The 24622-nt window shown below is 38.1% G+C and overlaps 1 protein-coding gene across 1 annotated transcript in view; it reads right to left on the bottom strand.

Annotated features, from left to right (window-relative positions):
- The window catches only part of PKHD1 (PKHD1 ciliary IPT domain containing fibrocystin/polyductin), a 464388-nt gene that overhangs the window by 251581 nt on the left and 188185 nt on the right, over positions 1-24622 (bottom strand). Inside the window, 5 exon segments of the mRNA XM_005552760.5 lie at positions 1608-1854; positions 4239-4374; positions 10903-11037; positions 13625-13730; positions 14890-15002. Coding sequence (XP_005552817.3) covers positions 1608-1854; positions 4239-4374; positions 10903-11037; positions 13625-13730; positions 14890-15002 — 737 coding nt within the window.

Genomic DNA, 24622 nt, shown 5'->3' with positions numbered 1-24622 from the left:
AGTAGAGTGACCAATCAGGCTAGCTGACTGAGGAAGTTTCCGGAACATGGAATTTTCCTTTTTAAAAGAAGAAAAAATCCAGGAAAACCAGGATACATTTTTCACCCTGCTAGACCCTTTTGAATCTACTTAGAATACAGCATCAGGATTGTATTTTTCTTGACCTTGTCAGTCCCCAAGTGGTGGGATCATGACCTGCCACCAAGGCAAGCACCTTAATATCCTGTCCCAAAGATCTCAAAGAGCAAATGCTCAAACAAGTTTGAGGCTCTACAGAGCCTTCTAACATCACAGTGACAAGTGTCTCTCTAAGAGACAGCCTACCAGTAGATCTCAAAGTAAAGCATAATAAAGGACTATGAAGAACACACAGAAATAAATATTATATAAGCATATAATGTTCCGTTTAAGTACACAAATCTGTTTTCCTCATTTGATAAAATGCATGTAAGAAATAAATCACTAATTTTTATAACTCTCAAAACACTCATTTAAAACATCCTTGATAAAAACACTAAAATAATAAAAATTAGGCTGCATCCCTGCGAATGAAGAAAAAGTCATGCTCTGCACAATCAAAATGATTAGAAATAAAAACATATCCCCACATATTATTATTTTACTCACTGGAACTGGGCTCATTAACGTTAGGTAGAATGATGAATGTCTAGAAAGCAAAAATGAAAAATTTCCAGACTATTCAATGCTAGCAGTGCATTGCTAAGGCTTCCCAAACAGAACGCCAAAGTACTGATTCCATATGCATTCAAAATACAGAGTTAGTGCAATCCTAACCACAATGATTCTCACTCCCTGGAGTTTACTTGTTCAAGAAAGAGGCCAATGTGGTCTGACTGAATTACTTGACTTAATATTCATGGAGTTAGGACACTTAAGACAAACGAAGAAAATAAGTGTGGCTAAATATATACAATGCATTTGGAATAAGTAAAAGACAGAACCCTAGACACTCAGCAATCGTTACCTGGAAATTAAAGAGGGCAGGAGCAATCCTATTATGCATTATAAACAGCCCCGCTGCTGACTTAATGGTAGTTTGAGTAGCATAACCAAGGAGTCCTTGCTCCAATATTAATAGGAAATGTATTGTAGGAATCCAATAGTTCATGAAATTAACAAGGAAAATGAACTGGAGTGAAGCAACTTTGCAAGTAATAGGAGGCATCAGCAATTGCTTCCCTGGAGCATATTGAACACTTAAAAAGAGCTTGGGAAGAGCACATGTATATAAATGAGAATGGACATTATTAGAATTTTTTAATAATACTTTTAATTTAAATATATTTCAAACTCTCTGTTGGTCGTAAGTCTTTTAAAGAAGAAGTTATTAGCCCAAAATGTCAATAAGAGGTCACAGGCTATGAGATCTGGTCCAAAGATATTTGCAAATTAGCTGCCATTTGAGTCAGCTTAAAACTACCATACACTCACCATTAGGCAGCTATCAAAATTATTCCCATTTCACTTCTGTAGAGCTAAATACTTCAAATAATCTAGAAAACAATTTCCCTTCTATAAGCCTCAACAGCCAGAGTAACAGATGCATGCTCATCAGCAAGCTAAAAAGTATAGTTAATTCCACTTACAAACCAATCGACATACGATGAAAAAGAACACCTCCTCCACAGGCACTGCCATGGACAACCCGACCAAAGCTTGCATTGACCAAACAAGAAGCTGAAAGGGTTTCCATAGAAGCAAGAATGTGACTTCTGTTTTTCCCAGACAGAGATCCATCCAAGTCTTCCAAAATTGCTGCATGAGGAAATGGAAATGCCACTAAGTGTGAAGAGTTTATAAACTTCAACTGGCTGGTCTTCACAGTAAATCCACCTACAAATTTGAAGACAGAAAGATTATTACACAATGGCACAAATAGCAACTAAATTCACTGGAGTAATGGTCTTAGGATTTAAATTGCATATTTATCCAGTTTTACAATTCACCTATTCATGCAAGAAAAAAAGTGTTTTCTGTAGTTGTTTTACAGTGAGTGTTTACTGTCTTCCAACCTCTGGTATGTGCTAGAGATACTAAGAGGTATAAGTGCAGCATTGGCCCTACCTTCATGCAGTCTGTAGTCCACACTGTAGAACAGTGATTTTTCTATCAGGGTTGATTTTACCTTCCAAGAGACATATGACACTATTTTCAATCATTTTTGGCTGTCACAATTGGGGAGTTGGCAGTGCTACTGGCAGCTAGTAGGTAGAGACCAGAGATGCTGCTAAATATCCTACAATGCACAGGAAAGTCCCCACAACAAAGGATTATCTCACCCAAAATGCCAATAGTGCCAAGGGTAAGAAACTCTGGTCTAGTGAGAAATAGAAACAGAAAACATTAATTTATTAATTACTTAGCACTAAAGATGCTATGGTTTAGTCTTCCAATCTTTCAGCTTTCATTCCTCTATGGTGAGTCTAAGCCCTCCAATACCTCTTACTATGAGGTTTATACTTTAAACATTTACTTTCAAAAGCAAACTCAATTAATCACTTGGGCAAATAGTATTAGTAATACACTTTCTAAGTATTAGCTGCAGGGCCATACTTCTTGGCAGTCTTTCTCCAACACCACTGCCATGTGACTCATTGGTACTATCAGTCCAATTGCCTAGAAGGAAAGTATGGCAGTGATCTTCTAATTCACACACCCATGTCATTAAAAGAAGAAAACTGAGTACACATCTCCCAGTACATATACTACCATACCGTAATGTATTATGTACATTATAAAATATACAAAAAAAGAAAATAAAATGAAAAATATACAAATTGAGGTTCTAATGTTTTCATTCTGCAGCCCAATAGAGTACATGCAGTGAATTAATTCATGCATGAAAGGCTACACAATTGCACCTCTTGCAACTTCTGTATTTCATTTAATACCACAAACCACCTGCAGCTCTACATTTCAGTCATGTTGGACTTCTTTGTGATTTCCGAAGCACAACTGGCTTTTTGGATTCTATTTTTGTGTGTGTGTGTATACTGTTCCTAGAAATTCTTCCTTACATATACCTTCTTGCAAACTTCTCTTCACCTTCCTAAACCCTACTCAAGAATAACCTCTATGAGCTCTTGCCTGATTCCCTTTCTCAGCCCCTTCACCGACTTCGTTGGGTGCTCTATTACTGCGTTCATCATGCTTTCTTACGACGATGGGCTTGGACATTTATTTTAGTGCCTAGATCAAGAGTTCCTGGAGGACAGAAATTATGTGTTTTTATATTTGCACCCCCTAGGTCCTTAAGCAGAGCCTGAAATAGACAGTATTTAAGCAAATGAAGAGAGGAGTTAGCCAATATTATTCAGTGAAAAGGGATTAGAGTTCATAGGAGTAGTGTGATTTTTTTTTTCACTGTCTCATGAATGATATGAAATAGTCAAGATATTAAAGAATTGAGGAATTGTGACTGCAAGCACTTGTTATGAGGCATTTTTATTTCTATTATTATTTCTACAATCCTAAACTCAGATGCCACCCAAATAAAAACAATCTTTCATTCTGCCTACATAGGAAAAAAAAAGTGGAGACTTGTTGATTATTCATTTAATTAAAAAAACAAACAATTATCTAAATTGGTGATTCAAACCACAAGAGCATATTTAGTTGAATTACTTGGTTTGGCTGTTTACAATGATCAAATCAACTAGATTACTCTCTACCTCTTTCACCTTGGCCCATGAGTCCTCCAAGTTATTTCTTACCACCTAGAACTCCTATGGTTCCTTTGTGCATACATCAAGTCCTGGACTGTTGAAAACATTAAGCACCTGAACTTTGGCTCTTTTGAGGAAAGGTTGTATGCATGTTAGTTTACACCCAGTTATCTACCTATCTAACTCCATTCATTCATTTAATCAATACACTGCCTGTCTACTAGGCATCTGGCTCTGTGCTAGGTACTAATAATTAAAACTTTGAGCAAGAAAGACATGATCTCTGCCTTTATGAAGGCCAGAGTCCAGCAGAGACATAGGACCATCATGATAGAATGTGCTAGGCACCGTAATAGGAGGAGGACAGGGAGCTGCAGAAGCTGCACTGAGAGAATGTCCAGGATATCTTTTAGGAAATTTAAGCAACAGTTTCTACTGATGCAATCTTATAACTGAAAGAGATAATGATTCACAAAATATTTGCCACTATTTATAATACTGACTTGAATATTGGCCTTATTTATCATCTGTTCTGTCTATTCACATAATTACCTTGTCCTCGGGAACAGTCTGAACAGGTTCTAATGGCTACACAGTTGATGAGATCAAAATTAACAAAGGTTGTGTTAGACACCATCAGTTCCCATCTTTTAGGAGTTTTAATCCCAGATGACATACACAGACTTCCCTGTGATTTAAAAGAAAAAAAGATGAAAGCAAAATAAGAAAACTGGACACATGAAATATAATTCATAATGCATGAATAAAAACAAAGATTAAAAAGCGAGCTATCGACTAAGAGAAAATATTTGCCAATCACACATATGACAAAGGACCTATATCCAGAATATAGAAAGAACTCTCAGATTTCAACAGTAAGAAAACACACAATGCAATTCAAAAATTAGGGGAAAAAACCTTCAAAAGATAACTCAGAAAAGAAAATATACAGATAGTACATAAGCACAGGAAAAAAAATGTTCAACATCATTATTCACTAGGGAAATACAAATTAATATCACACTGAAATACACTATGCACCTATTAGAATGGATAAACAAAAATACAATGATGATAGTAAGTGCTGATGAGGATGAGAAATAATTAAAACTCTCCTATGTTTCTAGTGGAATGCAAAATGAGACAGCCACTGTGGAAAAGTTTGGCAGTTTCTTATAAAGTTAAACATGCCCTTATATGACCTAGCAATTCAACTCCTAGGTATTTACCTTGGAGAAATGAAAACTTACATTTATATAAAAACCTGACACAAATGTCCTTAACAGTTCCATTTATAATCACCAAATCTGGAAACAAGCCAAATGCACCTCAATAAACGAATGGATAAACAAACTGCATTACATCTATCTAATGGAATACTATTCGTCAATAATAAGGAATGTAATATTGATACATGCAACAAGTTGGATGAATCCCAATGGCATTCAGGAGTGAAGGAAGCCAGTCTCAAAAGGTTACATACTCTATGACTCCATTTATATGACTGTTGAAAAGGCAAAACTATAGTGACAGAGAATACATTAGTGAAGAGGAGGCTGTGGCTACAAAGATGGAGCAAGGAACCGGAATGGATGCAACTGTTCTGTGTCTTGATTGTGATGATGGTAGTCACACAAATGTGTACATGTGTTAAAGCTCATAGAATTGTACATCAAAAAGTCAGTTTTGCTGTATATTAATATATTTTAAAAACTTTAACAAAAAGTCTGAAAAGAAAGAAACAATAAGTGTTTTCATGATTTTCCACAAAATCTCTTTGACAAACACTATCCAATCAAGTTGCTAGTGCCTCACTGTTCCATTGTTAAAAATAGTCTTACATTTGAGGATTACCAGAATTTTTTTCAATAGCTCCCAACATGAAAAATGATGAAACAATAAACAAATAGCAGAAAAGAAACCCAGTGGACACAAAGCTAGTCTAGAAATCAGAAGAAAACAAAAACTATAATTAATGGCCTCGGAGAAATAAGTATATTATATCCTTGAAACAAAGAGAAGCCTAAAATATTATTTTTAGAAAAAAAAATAGGAGAGTAGAAAAAGGAAACTCAATATCATAGAAAGTAGAACAAAAAGACAAAGAGATGGAAAATTAGTAAGAACATTAAGACAAGAAAAACATTCCAGGAGGCCCAATATTTAAATAATCATAGTTTTAAGGAAAAGAAGAAAATATAGGGGAAAGAATTATCAAAGAAATAATTAAAGAAAACTGTCCAGAAGGAAAGGATATAATTTTCCAGACTGAAAAGTCCCACTCAGTATCTAGGACAATGTTTAGAAAAAGAGCCACAGCAAAGTACATCCTATTGAAATTGCAAAACACCAGGGACAAGGACAAGTTCCTAAGAGCTTTTAGAGAGAAAAAAAAAAAAATAAAAGGTTACATATAAAATCACTGGAATCTGAGTATCTTTTTTTTTTTGAGACAGTCTCACTCTGTTGCCCTGTCTGGAGTGCAGTGGCGTGATTTTGGCTCACTGCAACCTCCACTTCCCGGGTTGAAGTGATTCTCCTACTTCAGCCTCCTGAGTACCTGGGACTACAGGTGCATGCACCACATCTGGCTAATTTTTGTACTTTTAGTAGAGACAGGGTTTCGCCATGTTGGCCAGGCTGGTCTTGAACTCCTGACCTCAGGTGATCCTCACACCTTGGCCTCCCAAACTGTTGGGATTACAGGCGTGAGCTGCTGCCTCCTGCCCTAAATCTGAGTATCTTAAAGCTATTCAACCTCAAGAGCAGAAGGAGCTACAAGATAATGGAATATTGCCTTCAAACTTTCAGTGCAAAATGAACTTCAACCTGGTATCCTATAACCAACAATCTGCTAATCTGCTAATAAAGGGGTCTCCATATACAGCTCAGAACTTTTACCTTCCATTGTTTCCTTTTTTTTTTTTTTTCAGAAATTTACCTTAGGCTATGTTCAAATTGAGGAATTAAGTCAGAAAGGAGGAAGATGTACAAATCAGAAACAAGAGTTCCAATACTAGACAGACATGAAGGAAATCTCCAGGATAATGTTCTAGGGAGATTCCAAGATGGAGCTTTGAAACCCTTCTTATACATTGCTGGTGCAAGCATAAACATTCTGGATTGTTGCTTGGCATTATCCACTAAAGCTACACGATGATCCAGCAATTTTACAACTTGGCTTATAGTCAACAGAAATGCATGCACATGAAGACCAGAAGGCATATAGAATAATGCTTATAGCATCATTATTTGTAAATAACCAAATTTACAAATGATGAAAACAATCAAATGTCCATCAATAGCTATATGCTTTAAAAAAATTGAGGTTGAGTCATAAAGTGGAATACTACCCAATGATTGGAAGAAGAAATACTTGTAACACAAAGAAACATGAATGAATCTCACAGACAATGTTGTGCCAAAGAAGCCAGGTACAATAGAGTTACATGCTTTATGATTCCATTTACACAAAGTTCAAAACCAGGAGAAATTAATCTATATGGATAGAAGGCTGAATAATGCTTGCCCTTTGGCTAGGGAGTGTAGAGTGGGGTTGAATGGTGGGACATGAAGAGGCTTTAGAGGAGCTGATAACGTTCATTCCTTTATTATTAGTTTTTATTTTTTAGAGGCAAGATCTTTCTCTGGCAAAGCTGTATTTCTTGTTCTCAGTTGTATACATATACCTGGTTGGTTTGCTTTCTAAAGATCCATTGAGCTATTCCCTTGTGATTTGTGCACGTTTCTCCATAAATGTTATATTTCCATCAAACATTTACCTTAAAAAGTAGGGCAAATACTAGAGAAAGGTATCATAGAAGAGGAAAGGGTAAGGAAAGAAGCTAAAGGAGTTTAATGTCCTTGTATTGCTTATGTAAAGTTTAACAGTGCTGATGTAATTTAGACTTTGTTAAGACAAGCAGGCACATTAAAAACTTAAGGCCAACAGCTAAAATAATCATAACAGAATGGATAACTTTCAAATGAGTAAATATAAAAAGACGGTATGCAAGACAAATCAAAATAGAAAAGAAGAAAAAAACAGAAACCAAAAACGGATTGCAAACTGAAAGCGCAAAATAAGATGGTAGAAATAAATGCAAATATATGGGAGTCATCAGCATGTGGAAGGTAATTGAAACCACTAGAGAAAATGAGATTTCTCCCAGGGAGAGCTAGTATATTGAGAAGAGAAGGGGCCCTACAACAGAATTTAGGGAAACAAAAAGATGAAAGGTCTAAATTGAAGAAGACAAATCCACAAGTGAAAATGGGAAATCACCCCCAGAGAAATAGGAGGAAGAATGAAGCAGCTCCATCAGCATCTGTCTGAAGAAGGTATTTTTTAAAGTAGCATCATCTGCTCAAATTAATTACAATAACAACCAAGACAGCCATCCTACAGATACTTCGATAAGTAGGGTGACTCATTTAAATTAAAATTAGACTTTTTTTTTAGTGTGAAAGGGTATATTAATTAGAATGCTGGGACAATAAGTATAAACAAACTACTCACCCAAACTAGGATACACCGTCATGCTATAGCACATCTCTATCTTGTATATTTAAGCCATTCTTACTGAAAATTATTCTATTCATCTCAATACAAAGGTAACATTGGCTGTGAGAGTACCAACGCATATACAGGTATGCTTACAGGAAAAAAAATTCCTTCTAATGATAAAAAGTTCTTCCAGAAAGTAATGTTTATTTTAGGATATGACTCACTGATAATTGTATGCCACCAATTTTATGTGAGTGGAAAGTCTAACAATGGTCAGGCCAAATTCTTTAAAAGTCTTAATTCCTAGCTAGGGGCGGTGGCTTATGCCTGTAATCCCCGCACTTTGGGAGGCCCAGGCGGGCGGATCACGAGGTCACGAGATGGAAAGCAATCTGGCTAACATGGTGAAACCCTGTCTCTACTAAAAATACAAAAAATTAGCCAGGCATGGTGGCGGGTGCCTGTAGTCCCAGCTATTCAGGAGACTGAGGCAAGAGAATGGCGGGAACCCGGGAGGCGGAGCTTGCAGTGAGCCGAGATGGCGCCACTGCACTCCAGCCTGGGCAACACAGAGAGACTCCGTCTCAAAAAAAAGGGTTAATTCCTAAAGGAATGGAAGGCACAAAAGATAGAGGCTAAAATCAGAGTCCCATAACCACAGAGGTCAGGCACCCTCTTTTTCTTTTTCTTTTTTTTTTTTTTTTTTTTGAACTGACACCTGGCAACACAGTGGTTCCCAAATAAATCTGAAAAATACTGTGCTAAGTAAAGATAATAGATGTTTTTTGCTTATTCACTTTGATGCTAGAATTTCTCATAGCCTTTAGTATATTTTTTCAATGAATTTTATTCTGTATATTTGAGGTTTACAACATGATATTACAGGGTACACACAGGTTATAGTGAAGCAAATTAACATATCTGTCATTTCACATAGTTACTTTTCTGTGACAAGAGCAGCTAAAATCCACTTATTTAACAAAATTCCCTGACACAATACAATTTTATTATCTCTAATGCTTATGCTGTACATTACATCTCTGGACTTGTTTGAGATTTTGGGAAATAGAGGGTACGGTAACCAGCACAGCATAAATGTAATTATAACCAAAGAATTTTCTTTTTCCAGACACTATCCAAGGGCTAGTCTTTCATGAATAACACTTCAGGGAACATTGGTATGGGCACTAATAAATGTCCTTTGCCAAAGCCATTTTCCATGTGCAGTTGAAGAATATTTGACCAGGAGTGGGAGGGTATCAGGGTGGTCCTAGCTCCACAATACTAGGCATGAACCTTAAACTGCCATTCAACTTTCCAAGCCTCCATTTTCCCCTAAATTCAAGAAGTTTAACCAGATCATCTCTTAGGTAATAGTTGGCTCTTTAATTATGTGGTTTTATGATTTGGATAACTAACCAGCATCTAGACATCCCCTAGAACAAAACTGTTTAACATTTTCCATCAGGGGACTCTTGTCCTGTACTTACTTAAGAGCCTGAAAGGCCCTCAGCTGTACTACTTTCCCAGTGAATCACACCCCAAGGGTGTGATTATTTTTGATTATCTCATGATAGGCACCCTTTTGTCATAATTTGTATCTTAATTTATGTCACTTTCTCATTAATTATGGTGTCTATTTAACATCAATTAAGATACTGCAACATTAATTTACCAAGACAGTTGCTCAGTTTGCTGGGAATTTTGTTTGTAACATCTACTCTAAGGTTATTTCTGGAAAAGTTAAGAACCTCTGATGTACCACAGCATCACAGCATCTAAATCTGGGTACCATCCTCTCTTGAAAACTACACAGTCTGAAAAGAAGAATCATCTCTCAAGGTGGTCATCCTTTTAGAGGAAAAACAAAACAAAAACAAAAACCCTGCCAGGTATTTGTCTCCTGAAAAGGATAGTTCAAAGGAGATTTTACTAAGAAAAGTTGAGAGTTAAATCCAAGAAAATGTAGCTCTATAAGAAAATGACTTTTAAAATCTTCACATTTTTATCTATAGCTATGAAATAATCTTCATTAGAAGTATAAGAATCAAAACTTATTTAAATTTCAATTGAATTAATCACTCAAGAACAAACTGAAGAGAATATTCTTTCCTTGGCTCCCAAGAAATCTATGATTTTCATAATGATGTGATGACTAGTATGAATGTAGCTCTAATGAAAACAAGAACATAGAGGATCCATTATAGATCTGAAGCCTAAGAGACCAATGGCAGCCATGAACCTCCCCGAGGAACTGGTGCTTCCTACCTGGAAGTACTCTTTGCCCCATCTGCATTCTTGTACCCTGAGAAGTCATCTAGAGTCTGATTTTTATCATGTAGAAATCCATACGTAGGCACATATTAGTGAATCACATACAAAATAATGAACTAGGCAAATCTGTATTTCATGATTTGACCTCTTTCTGTATGAGTAATAATTCTAAATTGCAAACAAATAAAATTCTGTAAGCTACTCATGACTTTTGTGATTTATATGTACTCATAACATTGAAGCCCTGTGCATATATGAGTTCTATTGTCAATATCACCACTATTACAAATAAAAAGCTCCTTTAACTTTTACCAATGAAATACGAGATTCACCAAAGAATGCTATTAGAATTGCATATCCTGGATCATCAGGAGGCCCAGCACATGTAATTTTGTTGTGACCGACAGCCTAAAACAACCACACCGAGGCACTTACCTTGTGGGCAAAATGACCAAGTAATAAGCTGTCAGTAACTGAAGTATTTGCATCACTTTCCAAGATGTCAATTCCAAAATCTCTGCATGAATAAACTTGGAAGTTTTTCAGGCGAAGATTGCTACTTCTAAAAATCTATAAAATACAGCATGTTACAGCAAAGGTCTGAGGCTTGGTTTTTCTTGCAGACTTCCTGTAGTTTTTAAAATTATTGATTAAGTATAAAGAAGCATGCTATGTTGCATTAAAGCACCTTTTGTCCATCAATGTCAGTACAGGTATCCTAAAGTTGCTGTGAGGTCAGCACTAATGAGTCTCCTTTGGTAACACCTCTTCGAGCTTTTCATTTTTCATCATAATAACCAATACATTAAAAAGATAAATGTGAATTCTCCACATATCTAAAATAAACTTGGAGTGGCCAAATCACACAAAGGTAGCAGAGAAAAACATCGCACCCAAGAACTCTAGTGCTTAACATTTTCTTCAGTGTATTATATATTAACCCATATTGTCAGAAGATTGCAAATATGAAATAAGTAGCTCAGCATGACTACAGATTCACAGTTATGTACATTGTTTATGATAACCCAAACAGGGGTCATGTAATAACAAAATTAGGTTGGTCGAGTTGTAAGCTCCCTACTTGCTATGGTTTAAGCCTGTCCCCCAAAAAGCATGTTTTGGAAACTTAATCCCTGATGTAAGTGTTAGGAGGTGTGTAGGTCATGAATGAATGGATTGGTGCTGATTACAAAAAAACTTGGGGCTGTGAGTTCTATCACTTGCTCCTTCTTTGCCTTCTTTGCCTTTCTGCTATAGACTGATGCAGCAAGAAGGTCCTCAGCAGATGCTGGCCTCTCAATCTTGGATTTCCAAGCCTCCAGAATCATGAGTTAATAAATTTCTGTTTATTATAATTTACCCAAATATTATTATTCTGTTACAGGAGCACAAAGGGACTAAGGCACCACTGGTCTGGGAGACAGAGTTATGTTTATGTCTTTGACCAATTTTTTGCTAATTTTATTTATTACTAATACATAATGACCCATTTTAATTTTTGTAAGTAGTATGAGGTAGGATACAACTTAATTCTTTTGTGTGTGACTATCTAGTTGTACAAGCACCATTTGTTGAAAAGACTATATTTCCCACATTGAATGGTCTTGGCGTCCTTTGTCAAAAATCATGTTTATAGATGTATGGGTTTATCTCCGGACTCTCACTTCTATTTCATTGACATCTATGTCTGTCTTTGGGCCCATATACCACACTGTCTTGATTATTGTTGCTTTGTAGCAAGTTTTAAAATAGGGAAGGATAAATCTTCTTACTTCATTCTTCTTTTTTGGTATAGTTCAAGGGAAGTTTACTTTTTAAATTTGCTGCTATTATGTTATTTAATTTCTGCCTTATTCTTCACTATAAAAGTGCAATTCCAAGAATATTTTTTATTATTTAAACTTTTTGATTGATCAAATTTGAGTGCACAACAGTTCAAGCTGTAATTCTGTATTTTTTTTCCTTCACAGGTTTAGCATTTCTGATTGCAGAACTTCAAAAAATGGCTTTAATAGCATCTTTTAGTATTTTCATTTTACTAGATTATTCCCTCTAGGACAAGGCTATTCAAGAGCAGGGAGACAGAGTTTAAGCCCCTGCAGGTATAAATTACTTCACTGCATAAGAAGGCACTCAACAAATGTTTCCACTAGATTTGTTACCCCTACAATATTTATAGTGTTCATGGGAAGCATTTTATAAAATTAAATGAGAACAAAATACTAAATACATTTTGGACTCCACCTGTTAGCTATCCTAATTATATATTTTTGGGCTTTCTTCATCCACAATTATCTTTCTTTTGTTGCATATATGAAATAAATGTTTGACTTCCTTATTGTGACATTATTATATGTTTGTATTCTATTTCCTGGAAGCTCTACGAACATATTTCTTCATCTATATATCTTATGCTCCAGATTTCTAGGCAGAGACAAAGTGTATGTAATTTTGTCTGTATTGCATCAAATAGTGGCCCTGAATAATTTTTATATGTTGCTGTTAATGGTGAGCATGCAAAGCTTCCTTATAAGAAAATCACTGGGAAAATGAAGAGTAAATGATTGAACCTTTTCTTCTCCTTTAAGAAAAAAATAGAAGAAAATTTAGCTTATTGACTAAAGTAAGAATGGTATCTTGAGCTAGAATGTTTGTGTTCTAATGACAAACAGTGCTTTCTCTTAAGACTGGGGCGTGTATTCTTCAGGATATTGGGACATCAAATGCACAACTTCTGGAGTCTAAATTCTGCACTTGGTTGTACTACTAACCAATTGTGTGACCTTTGACAAGTCGCTTCCCTTTCTTAGCCTTAATTTCTATCTCTAAGTAGGGATGGAAGGAAGGAATAGGTAACCTCTATGATCTCTCCTGATTATAAATCTCTATAATTCTGTTGTTCTCTACTAGTGTTTCCAAAAGACACACAATGGAGAAAATGACCTAACCCTGGATTAGTGACTAGGAATTTGTTTAACAACTATTCTACAAGCACCTATGATCCATTGGTGCTTCAAAATTGTGATAGCACAGCAATGCTCCCCTCAAGGGCAAGTCATTCCCATTTAAGTAGATATGCATAATGAATTGCTGTGAGAAAACAAGTGACAGTTTTAATTTAAAAAACAGCAACAATAACAACAACAAAATAACTTACCTGGGCACCACCTGCACTTTCCCAAACTGTGAAGCTCTGGAACAGGGTGATGCCAGTGACATTATCCCAAGGTGGCTGAAATTTAGGGTATACAAAGAGACCATACCTAAAAAGTGAAACAAAGAATGAAATTAAGCCAATTTTTATGTTTCTAACTTCCTACTTTTTCTTGTTGAAAAATACAAAGTAAAAGTAATGTATTAGGGAGAGTGAAGCTACATAGAATCTGTGACCCTCCCCCTGACTGTTCTTGCCCATCCCTTAGCCCTCCCACTTTTACCCTCTGTGACCTACACCCAAATCCCAACAAAATGCAGATTACTCCAGAGCCCAAGTCCACCAGCCTCCCAGGGGCTCTGCCTATTTTTGGAAGTTTAATTGCTCTCTCCATTGAATTCTCTCTGGCCACAAAAGGTACATTCTGTCCTTCTGCCTTTTCATGTGACTCTCTTCCCTTTACCATCAAAACTGTTATGAGCTAGAAAATAATGCTAACACAATTATATACAAAAGCCAAGACATGGAGGCAGCCAAGATGTCCATCAATAGGTTAACGGCGGGGGAAAATGTGGTATATACTTGCAATGGAATATTATTCAACCTTTAAAGAGAAGGAAATCCTGCCATTTGTGACAATGCAGATAAACCTGGGGGACACTGTGCTGGATGAGGTAAGCCAGACACAGAAGAGCAATAGTACATCATAGCACTTAAATGAGAAATCTAAAATATTCAAACTTATAGAAGCAGAGAGTAGAATGGTGGTTGGCAGGGGCTGGGAGGAGGGGAAAATGGGAAGTATTAGTCAAAGGGTACAAAGTTTCAACTATGCAAAATGAATAAGTCCTAGAGATATACTGTACAGCAAAATGCCAAAGTATACAATACAGCAAAATTAACAATACTGTATTCTATATTTAAAATTTTGCTAAGAGGTCAGATTTTGTGTCAAATGTTCTTACAGTAATAATAGTAATTCAAATAAAGAGGGCTGGAGGACAGAGGTGATAGATGTTTGTGGCATAGATGGTGATGATGGTTTCAGGGGTGTACACTTATCTCCAAACTCATCAAGTTGTATACATTAAATATGAACAGCTTTTTGTATGTCAATTATACCTCAAAAAAGCAGTTTCAGAAAATACACAGGAACATCACCAAATCTTGAACAAATGCCAAAAGTGCTCTCATTGTGAGCATTCTACAGAAAAATGTGAAATCATAAGACTTACAGCCAAAATGTAGATGAATATCCCCAAAGTTACCTGGTACAAGAATGTGCAATGTTCTGAGTGAAGGAAAGAAGTGGAGCTTGTGATGTTTGGTTGGTCACGAGATGGAAAAAGTAGCCATAGCCAGCACCACACACTCTGTTCCCCTACAGAAATTAGGGAGAGTTGAAAAATAGTTACCCCATGTATGATAAGGTTGCTGGAAAGAAAGACTCTTGTTTGTGCTCATCCCACTTTTATATTCACTTTCTGCCAAAGTACATTAAAACTCTATTATAGACTCATTTATTCTTTTTTTCCTTTTGGGAACAAAAATATTGATATGGTTTGGATCTGTCCCCCTGCCCATATTTCACGTTGAACTGTAATCCTCAGTATTGGAGGTAGGGCCTGGTGGGAGGTGATTGGATCATGGGGTCAGTTTCTCGTGAATGGTTTAGCACTGTTCCCCGTGGTACTATTCTCACCATAGTGAGTTCTCGTGAGATCTGGTAGTTTAGAAGTGTACAGCACCTTGTGGCCCCCACCTTGTCTTGCTTCTGTTCCTGCCATGTAAGGTGCCTGCTCCTGCTTTGCCTTATGCTGTGAGTAAAGGCTCCCTGAGACCTGAGACCTCCCCAGAAATTGATGCTTCCATGTTTCCTGTATAGCCTGCAGAACCATGAGCCAATTAAATCTCTTTTCTTTATAAGTTACCCAGCCTCAGGTATTTCTTCATAGCAATGCGAGAATGAACTAATAAAAATATTGTCATTCTTCTTCCTTCAGCCAGCTCAACTAGACTGCAATTTGCCCATCTTAATAACTGGTTTCTCATGTTCAAGCCTCCTTCTATGTTCCCACAGTGAGTTTACTTATGACATCTAAGATCCTACTCTTTGGTGAATGCAAGAGTATATGGTAGCTCTCCAAGGCAAAGGTATACCTTGAAATCAAGCCCACACAATGTGTTCTCTCTGGATCTTTGAACAAATCAATGATTTGTCTACGGGCTGAAGGCCACATGATTGGACTAGTCATGACTTAGTTCCAAGACAAAGTGACTGATTTCAAATAAAGCTCTAATCTCTTCGAAGTGCTCTTGTCCTGAATAGACTATTAATTCACCTTGATGTTTCTTTATAGGTCTTACTATCTAAATAATTTCATGTATTTTATGTGTTCATATAAAATCTGACTTCTCTCTGTTGGACCATATGAGTTTGGGGATCTAATTCTGATCAAACTGAACACAATGAGGTTATCTTTATAAATTCAATGAAGTACCTACAATATGTTCATCCCTATGCAATATAGTCTTAAGACAGAGTAAAAAACTGACTTCCTAAAGGTTTAAGACTGTATATAGATGTTGGGTTTTTTTGTTTTGTTTTTTTTTTTTTTTTTGGCCTGCCCAATGTTCACATTTTTTTGTTTCCAACATGTTCAAACCAAGAGACTTAATAAAAAATTCAGACTTTCAGCTTTTCTGAGCCCAAATTCCTGTCAGGTAGCTACGGGTCAGCTGAAGATAAGAAGGGCCTGCCTTCTTGGACTGTGGATCATTTTTCCACAGTCCTCACCCTTCCTGTTTCACTCATTTATGATGCCTGCCTAGTCTCTGCAGTATTTGAATTTGCAACCTCAACTACAGGCAACATAGTAAATAACATGTTGGCTATTCTATGAAAGTTTCTATTTCTGCTTTCCTGAATCACATCTGAGTTCTCTCAGTACTCTCACATCTTAAGAATCCCAAGCCCTCTCTTTACCATCAGGGAGAAAGAACTCTGAGAAAAATCAGGGGCCCTATCAGGCTGCTGCGCTGCAGTGATGCTATTAGTGGGAGGAACGAAGGGCCAATCGATCAAGCCATGAGACTACTTCCTATGTGCCCACGTGCATCTGACCTCTCTCAGCCTGAGTGGCTGTCCAAAGCCAAGATGCCCATGTCTACCTGGAGAACAGAAATTAAGGAACAGGCTGCTGAGGCGTAAGCCCTGTGCTACATGGATGAAGGGAGTCTCCAAGGCTCCCACATGATTCATCCCTGATCACCTGGGGGTTTTCCATGGCCTGGCTGGTGGGAGACAAGGAATGCCCGGATCATCCTCCTTGAAAGTCACTCAATCCTGGGAACACAAATTATGGGGCTTGGAGATCTCATCCTGAACACTGGCAGCAAGGTCACAGTAAAGAGAATGGGGAGTCATAAGGGCTATGACACTGTGCCACTCAACAAGACATTAAATGCCTTTCTTTAAAAAACAATACTCAGTGCAGCCCTCTATGCAGGGCTCAGTGGGGACTATGCTGTGAGCATCGCCTTGGAACAGTTTCTTAAACTTTAGTGTGCAGCCTGGTAGAGTTGTCATATTTAGCAAATAAAAACACAGAGTGCCCAGTGAAATTTAAATTTCAGATAAAAAATAAAATATTTTGGTATAAGTGTGTCCCAAACACCATCTGAAATTTAAATTTGACCAGACATGCTATATTTTATCCAGCAGCCTTTACCTGGGGGTATATTAGCCAAAGATTTTCAGATATTCTGATTTAGTAGGGGGGTGATGAGGAAGGGATGATGAGGAAGGGATGAGGAAAGATGATGAGGAAGTATTCTGTACTCTTGGGCATCACAGGGTGCTCCGATAGGTCTGCTGCAGGTGATATTTTGACCCCATTTTGAGAACTGCCTCTCTAGAGGTGATTGAGAGAGTAATGCTAAGGGTTACTAATGTTCCTAGGAGACATTAAAAGAGGACAGAAACACTAGAAAAACCATTTCCTGGTGAAGCTTTTTGCCATGAGTTGCTTTGGGAACCCACTGCAAATGGAAGCCACTGCTGAAAACTGAAGGAGGATAGAGACCTAGAAATCAGGGGAAGAAGCCATTGCTAGGTACCTAGCAAAAGCATTGCCCAGCTCAGTGCAAGTTATACTTATGTTGGATTTTTTTCTTTTCCTTAGAAGTATTTATTTTTTTAAGTTATGATGGAGTAGAATAATAACACTCACAGTGAAAATCTACAGAGAAGGCACTACACTCCAGGTACTGGATTTTAGAGTCTCATTCATTTTTATAATAGTTTTATGAGTTTTGTATTATTATTACAGTTTCATAGCAAAGAAACTGAAGCTCAGAGATGTTGAGTAACTTTCCCAAAGTCACAGAGCAAATAGTTGTCAGAGCCAGCTCCATCCAAGTCCAAGCCTGGAAAAGTTAGAGACTAGAGTAGAGAAATGAAGGTAGGACCCAAAGGCAGGATGCCCAATGATAGGAGGCAAGTGAAGAAACATAAACAAGAGAGTACAAGGCGAAGTCTTGTCACCAGGTCACGGGCAGAACAGGCATTTGCTGTGACCTCCCCAATAGTGGAGACAACATATTGAACAACATCCTTTGCAGAAGTCAGTGTATCATGGACATTCAAGCAAGGGAAATTCCAGACAGAAATTAACTGTCCAAGTAAGCCAGCTCCTAGAGGTGTGCATCTATAGTCACCAGGAAAAAAAAAAAAGGGAATTAATCCTTAAGGCACCAGGGGTAGTGTTTGATTCCTCCAAATCTGGAGAGCATTTTGCAGGCCAAATTTAACTAAGGAGTTGCTCTTTCCACACCCCAAATCCAGAGAATGTAAAATCCTTCTCATTCTCACCACATGGGGAAAAAAGCATGCACAGCTTAGAGTGCACAGAGAGATACATGGGTAGGGGTGTGGGACATTTCCCAAGAGTAGGAAGAAGACATGACATTTTGAAGAGTACATTTAAGGAGGACAAGGGTTCTGAAATTTCAGCATTATGGAGATCAAGTGTTATTAAGGCTCAGACATGTTGATGAGGACTGGCTTCTAACAAAGGAATTTTGAGCAATGACAGATGAAAAGACTAAGATTATCTGCAGTTGTCATCTACTATCAGTGCAGACAATAGGGCTATGGACTGGATGCAGACAAGGGTTAGAATTTAATGAGGAAGTTCTGACCTATCCAAGGACAGGGTCTTGCACTAGCCTTTCACACAGCTTGGGGAGTTTTACTACATTCTCAGCAAAGATGGATTGAGAGTGAGGACTCCATACCCTTTTACTTGTAGCTATTCTGTGTTTCTTTATCTTTAGACTAAGTAAACTCATTTCATCCTATGGCTTCAGTCATTCTAGACTAATATTTTTATTGACTTTAATTTCCAAATGAAAGGTCTTTAGGTGTTTTTTTTTTCCTTTTTTCTTTTCTCTTTTTTTTATTTTTTATTTTTTTTTTTTTCTTTTTTGAGATGGAGTTTCACTCTTGTTCCCCAGGCTGGAGTGCAGTGGCACGATCTTGGCTCACCGCAACCTCCGCCTCCTGGGTTCAAGTGATTTTCCTGCCTCAGCCTCCTGAGTAGCTGGGATTACAGGCATGTACCACCATGCCCAGCTAATTTTATATTTTCAGTAGAGATGGGGTTTCTCCATGTTGGTCAAGCTGGTCTCAAACTCCCGACCCCTGGTGATCCGCCCACTTTGACGTCCCAAAGTGCTGGGATTATAGGCATGAGCCACCATGTCTGGCCAACTTTAGGTATTATTAAGTGTAACTCTCTGAACCTGGATGATCCACTGGCAGTGATAATATAGCAGCACCCCCGACAGGAGAAGAATTTAAAGACCCTATTCCCTCCTGAATGTACCACATGTTCCACAAGGAAAACACACACACACACACACACACACACACACACACACACACACACACACACATATTCAGCCAAGCAAAGACAGTACGGGGGAGAAAACTGAAACAGATTGCCGTTAACCCAATAACGCTCAATTCCCTGCCTTGTGTGACAGAAAGAACCAATGCCTCAACCCCTGGAGTCCTTCAATTTTGGGGGAAGTGTGAGTCAGGGCCAGAGTTCCCCTGACACTGGAAGCCTGACCAGCAGGCAGCAGCCAGGACCTGGTCAGGGAGGCCAGCACATGCTGACACAATTGCCCCGGGCTGTTTATTAACTTTAGCTTCAATTCACTGTGGGTCCCAAAGGTTCTTACCCCGGGTATTTGTAAATAGACAGCCCTTTCTTCCTCATTTTTCATTCAGTTACAGGATGTTTTGTTCCTTTGTGGACTAATTGGCCCAGTCTCCCCTGCACTTCATTATTTTAGAGTCTGAGCAATTCTCCAATTTCCTAAAAGCACTTAGAATTCTAATCACATGTCTCACCTACCACAGGGTACTCACCAAAAGTGACTTTTGCCCTAGTGCCATAGCATTTATGGCACATCTGGGTGATCACATATAAACACTTTCCAAGTGCATTTATAGGTGGGCAGGAGACTGCGACTTTGGTCCTCTGTTAGCTGATAAGACTCACTTTTCTTACAAAAGAAGCGCTTGAACAGTCAGACCACATTGAGTATTAAGATGAATCACTATCCAAGATTCTAACATGACTTCAAAGAATCAGGTCCATTTCTAAGATTTCAATGGTCTTAGGGTGGCCTAGAATAGAGTGCTGGTTGTCAATCAGGGATGACTTTATTCCAACATTTAACAACCTCTGGATACATTTTTTATTGTAACAACTTGGGAGGATGAAGAAGAGAGAAGAGGGCTACTGGAATTCAGTGCATAGATACCAGGGGTGCTCTTATACAGAGGATAGCCTCAATAACAAGGAATTACCCAGTCCAAAATGTCAATGTTGACGTAGTTGAGAAACCTTGGTCTATAGTCTACACTGGAGTCACATATTAGCAAAATAACCCACACCCATTTTCCAGTATCCCATTGCTAAATTTTGATGAAAAGACAAGCCTAAATATGAAAACATGGTTAATTACAATAAGAATGCTTTAATAGTCTTTACCAGGAAACTATTCATATCACTTAAAACTATTAGATGAGGCATCAGGCATTCCCACTAAAAAAAAATTTATTAGCATTAAATCAGCTATCTCAATTTTTCTCTTGTGCTAGAAAACAGAGTATGTACTCCTGCTTCTTGGCCTCAAGAAGAATCACTGTCCCTTAGTTGGCAAATATGAGTGTCCATTGTATCTCTTCAGCCCTTGCAGATACATAAAGAAATACCACAGCTGTTGTTCTCAGTCATGATTACACAACACAAACTTTCACCAGGGAAGTGAAACTCCACCTTCTCTAGGTGTGTCTCTCTGTACCCATGAACCTGGGGAAAGGTCAGAGGTACATAATAACTGAGGGCCACAGAAGGGGGCTTCTTAAGCACCCACCTTGTCTGCAAGCATACAATGAGAAACGTGGACTGGAGGCTAAAAGTGATCATCTCACTTGTCCACACAGCTCTATTTCATTACCAAGGAAATGCTGTTTCATTATCAAGATTTTATGAGGAAAGAAAAGATTCTTACATTTCAAAAATATATTCCAAGGACTGCAACCTTATTCATCACCTTTGCCAGCCAGATGCTCAGAAATCACATGTTTCCCTGAATAAATGGGTTTGTTGAATCATCTGCCCTACTGCCATTAGCATTTATGGCACATCTGGGTGAACACACATAAACACTTTCCAAGCGCATTTATAGGTGGGCAGGAGACTGCAACTTTGGTCCTCTGTTAGCTGATAAGACTCACTTTTCTTACAAAAGAAGCACTTGAACAGTCAGATCACATTCCTTCCTGGCCCTTCTTACTCTCAACTCCAATTGTGTATGCTACAAATGATTCATGAGGAAAAACCACATATTTATGCAGGCAGCTGGCAGCTTGCGGGGAAGGTTTTAAGGCAAGCAGGGAATTTTGTGTGGAAATCAATTCTTTGCGGAAGTCAATGTATTATGGACATTCAAGCAAGAGAAATTCCAGAGAGAAATTAACTGCCCAAGTAAGCCAGCTCCTTGAGGTGTACATCTATAGTCACTAGAAAAAAAGTGAGTTAACCCTTCAGGCAGCTCTTAAATATGCATTACCTATTGAGTGGGGAAAGCTTGAGAACTGAGGTTGGGCCTTTAAACACAGAATTCCTTACAAAATTGATTCACAAACCAGAACAAATTCTCCTCAAATTAAATGCATGTCTCCAAAGGGCTCTTCTTCAGAGTTTTTCCACGGACTATCCTAAACAGGGGTCTGGTCATAGGAAATTTCCAACACCTACATAAACATGGGAGACTCTGAGCTCTGGAAGTGGGCAGTCCCTTGCTGTTTGAGAGCAAAGACTTCCCAGCCAGAGGGAATGAGAACAGGTTCACATAGGTTATGTCTTCTGGAAACATGCAGCCTCTTGACAGATAACAAGGAGCTCCTGTCAAAGGAGTCCGAGACTCCGGTGCTAGAGTTGCTGAGGGAAGACAGCTTGGGCGTGAAGTGTTGTAAGAAGCTACAGGTGATGCACGAAAGAACCACCATCAACTTGCTTTTGGAAAGCATGGCAAAGGCCTATTTAAGAAATATACCAGGGAATGCCACAGGCCCCTGGAGACTCAAGCGCATACCACTCATTGGTCCTCACTGGCAAGAAGGTACAAAGCTCAGGTTATGCTTCTCAATGAAACTGCCCTGGACTCACCTCAGCTGCAGGCTGGGCAGGGAGACAAGCAGACCACCTGTGGCTATCAAAACTAAAAAGGAATATCACACTTGAAATTTATTTGCACCATGCCGGTTGAAGGTAAGTGAACTGCAAAGGTGACTGACTGCAAGCCCAGGTGAATTCCTTACGTTGTGGCTGAGAGTTTGGTCCTGGCTCTGCATCAGGGCAATTTGGGAATAATATAAAACCACAAACCATTGCACAGACTTAAGAATCATATCCCCTGCCTATCCACCTGCCAGCTCAGAGATTTCAAGGTCAGACTCAGGTATGTGAGGAGAGAGAGTTTAGGCTTACAGAGTTGGTTGCCCAAACATTAGGCCATCTTCTTCAAGTCTAAATAAATGCATTGATTTAATTAATACTATCATACCAAAGTCAATGTCCTGGCCTTGGTACAGCTCCATGACTATGGTTATGGTTATGTTATCATTGGAGTGAGCTAGATGAAGAGAACATAGGAATTACCTTATTTAATGCAGCTTCTCATAAGTCTGAAATTATTTTAAAATTACAAGTTTAAAATAAAGAAAAATCAGAATTAATCAGAATTTTCTATCACATCTCTTTCTGTTCCATATATTATACACGCACACACAAATACATGCACACATACACACACACCTTCTTATTGTGGAAGCCTCCTTATTATCCCTTTGGAATGAAGGTATGTTTCTAAAATATGTTCTTCAAAGTACTCTGTATATCATCCACACAAGACACAAGAAACACTAACTCAGCCAAGCACGGTGGCTCACATCTGTAATCCCAATACTTTGGAAAGCCAAAGTGGGGAGATCACTTGAGACCAAGAGTTTGAGACCCACCTAGGGAGCATAGGTTTTTTTCACATATGCCCAGTTATCACCTATGTCTTTAACTAATGGCACATCACAGACAATAGAATACAAAAAAAAACCTGAATAACAGAAAACCAATGGCACAACTGAAAAACTGGACTAGACTTTGCAAGATTTAATGCTGATAGCCCAACAGAATCTAAATGCTTCCACTGACTAAACTTATTTTTCAGTCATCAAAATGATTTTAGAACTTTGGAACTTGTTCTTTGCTTTCCTTTTTCTTCCCCCATATAATTTGGTTACAGATTTATACCTTCATTCATTATATTAAATACATTTTTTGAGCAACTACCATGTTTTAGACATTGTGCTAGTGTCTAAAAGCTAATGAAAATAGAATTAGAACTTTAAGGTCACCAATGACGAATATGTCAGGAATATACCTAAAGAATCTACATTACCTGTTTAACCTACTAAAACTCCATTCTCAAAACACATGCATTGTATTTTTTTTTCTAATTTTGAAAAGTGGATACAAGAGTAAGAAAGTAAATGAAGGGAAATGGAAAGCATTGGAGGGAGAGCAAGCAGCTACTTGTGGAGTCAATTTTTCTATTGCTGACTGGGTATTATTCTACAGGTCATTTTGCAAAGACTCATGCAACCCACAGCTTTTCAGATTACCCTCTGGTTCTCTGCACCTGCAGCCAGCTCAACCCTTCTTCTTGTCAGCCAGTGGCTAGTACTCCTCTCCAGAAGACCACATACTACCCAGAGAGACAAGGACATTCCAGCTTCACACAGCAGGTGAGCTGGGCAACCCTGAGGGTTTACCTTCCTCTAGGCATTTGATGTAGTCAACATTATGCTACCCAGAAAAGTACACAAAAACATGGTTTCTTAAGCCCAAAAGCTTGCAGACATAGAAAGGGCACATAGGAACTCTTTTATTTAGTCTTGTAAGTCTGAAATTATTTTAAAAGTAAAAGTTTAAAATAACAACAAAGAAAAATCCTAATTAGCATTGGGATTTTTGGCCTGTAGTGGCCAAACAAGTTAAATGCAGCTCCAGCTGTCCTAGGTCTGGAGTCTGGGTTCCTACAGTCCATGTAGTTCTGCTTCCTTTGCTTACTGGCATATTAGCCACTCCCATTAGGCACCTAAAATGGTGTGTAAGTGCTGTGCTTGGAATAAACGTAATTAAGAATCTAAGGAAGGTTGACGAGATAACCACTACTTTTACTAGAGGTTATTCAGCTGAAGGTAATTAAAAACAGAAGATCAGTGAGAAAGAAGCTCATGCTCCGAGTTCCTCAGAAACTCAGCATAATGACATTGTGGATGCTCAGAGGAGTTTCCTGGAAGAGTGAGGCTTTTAACTCTTTCGATAGATGATCCATGGGACAAAATAATTAGAAAAGGGG

Source organism: Macaca fascicularis, chromosome 4 (genome assembly GCF_037993035.2).
Source record: "Macaca fascicularis isolate 582-1 chromosome 4, T2T-MFA8v1.1".
NCBI classification, from domain to species: Eukaryota; Metazoa; Chordata; class Mammalia; order Primates; family Cercopithecidae; genus Macaca; species Macaca fascicularis.
The sequence above is the reverse complement of the archived record's forward strand: the minus strand, read 5'-3'. Positions and strand labels throughout refer to the sequence as shown.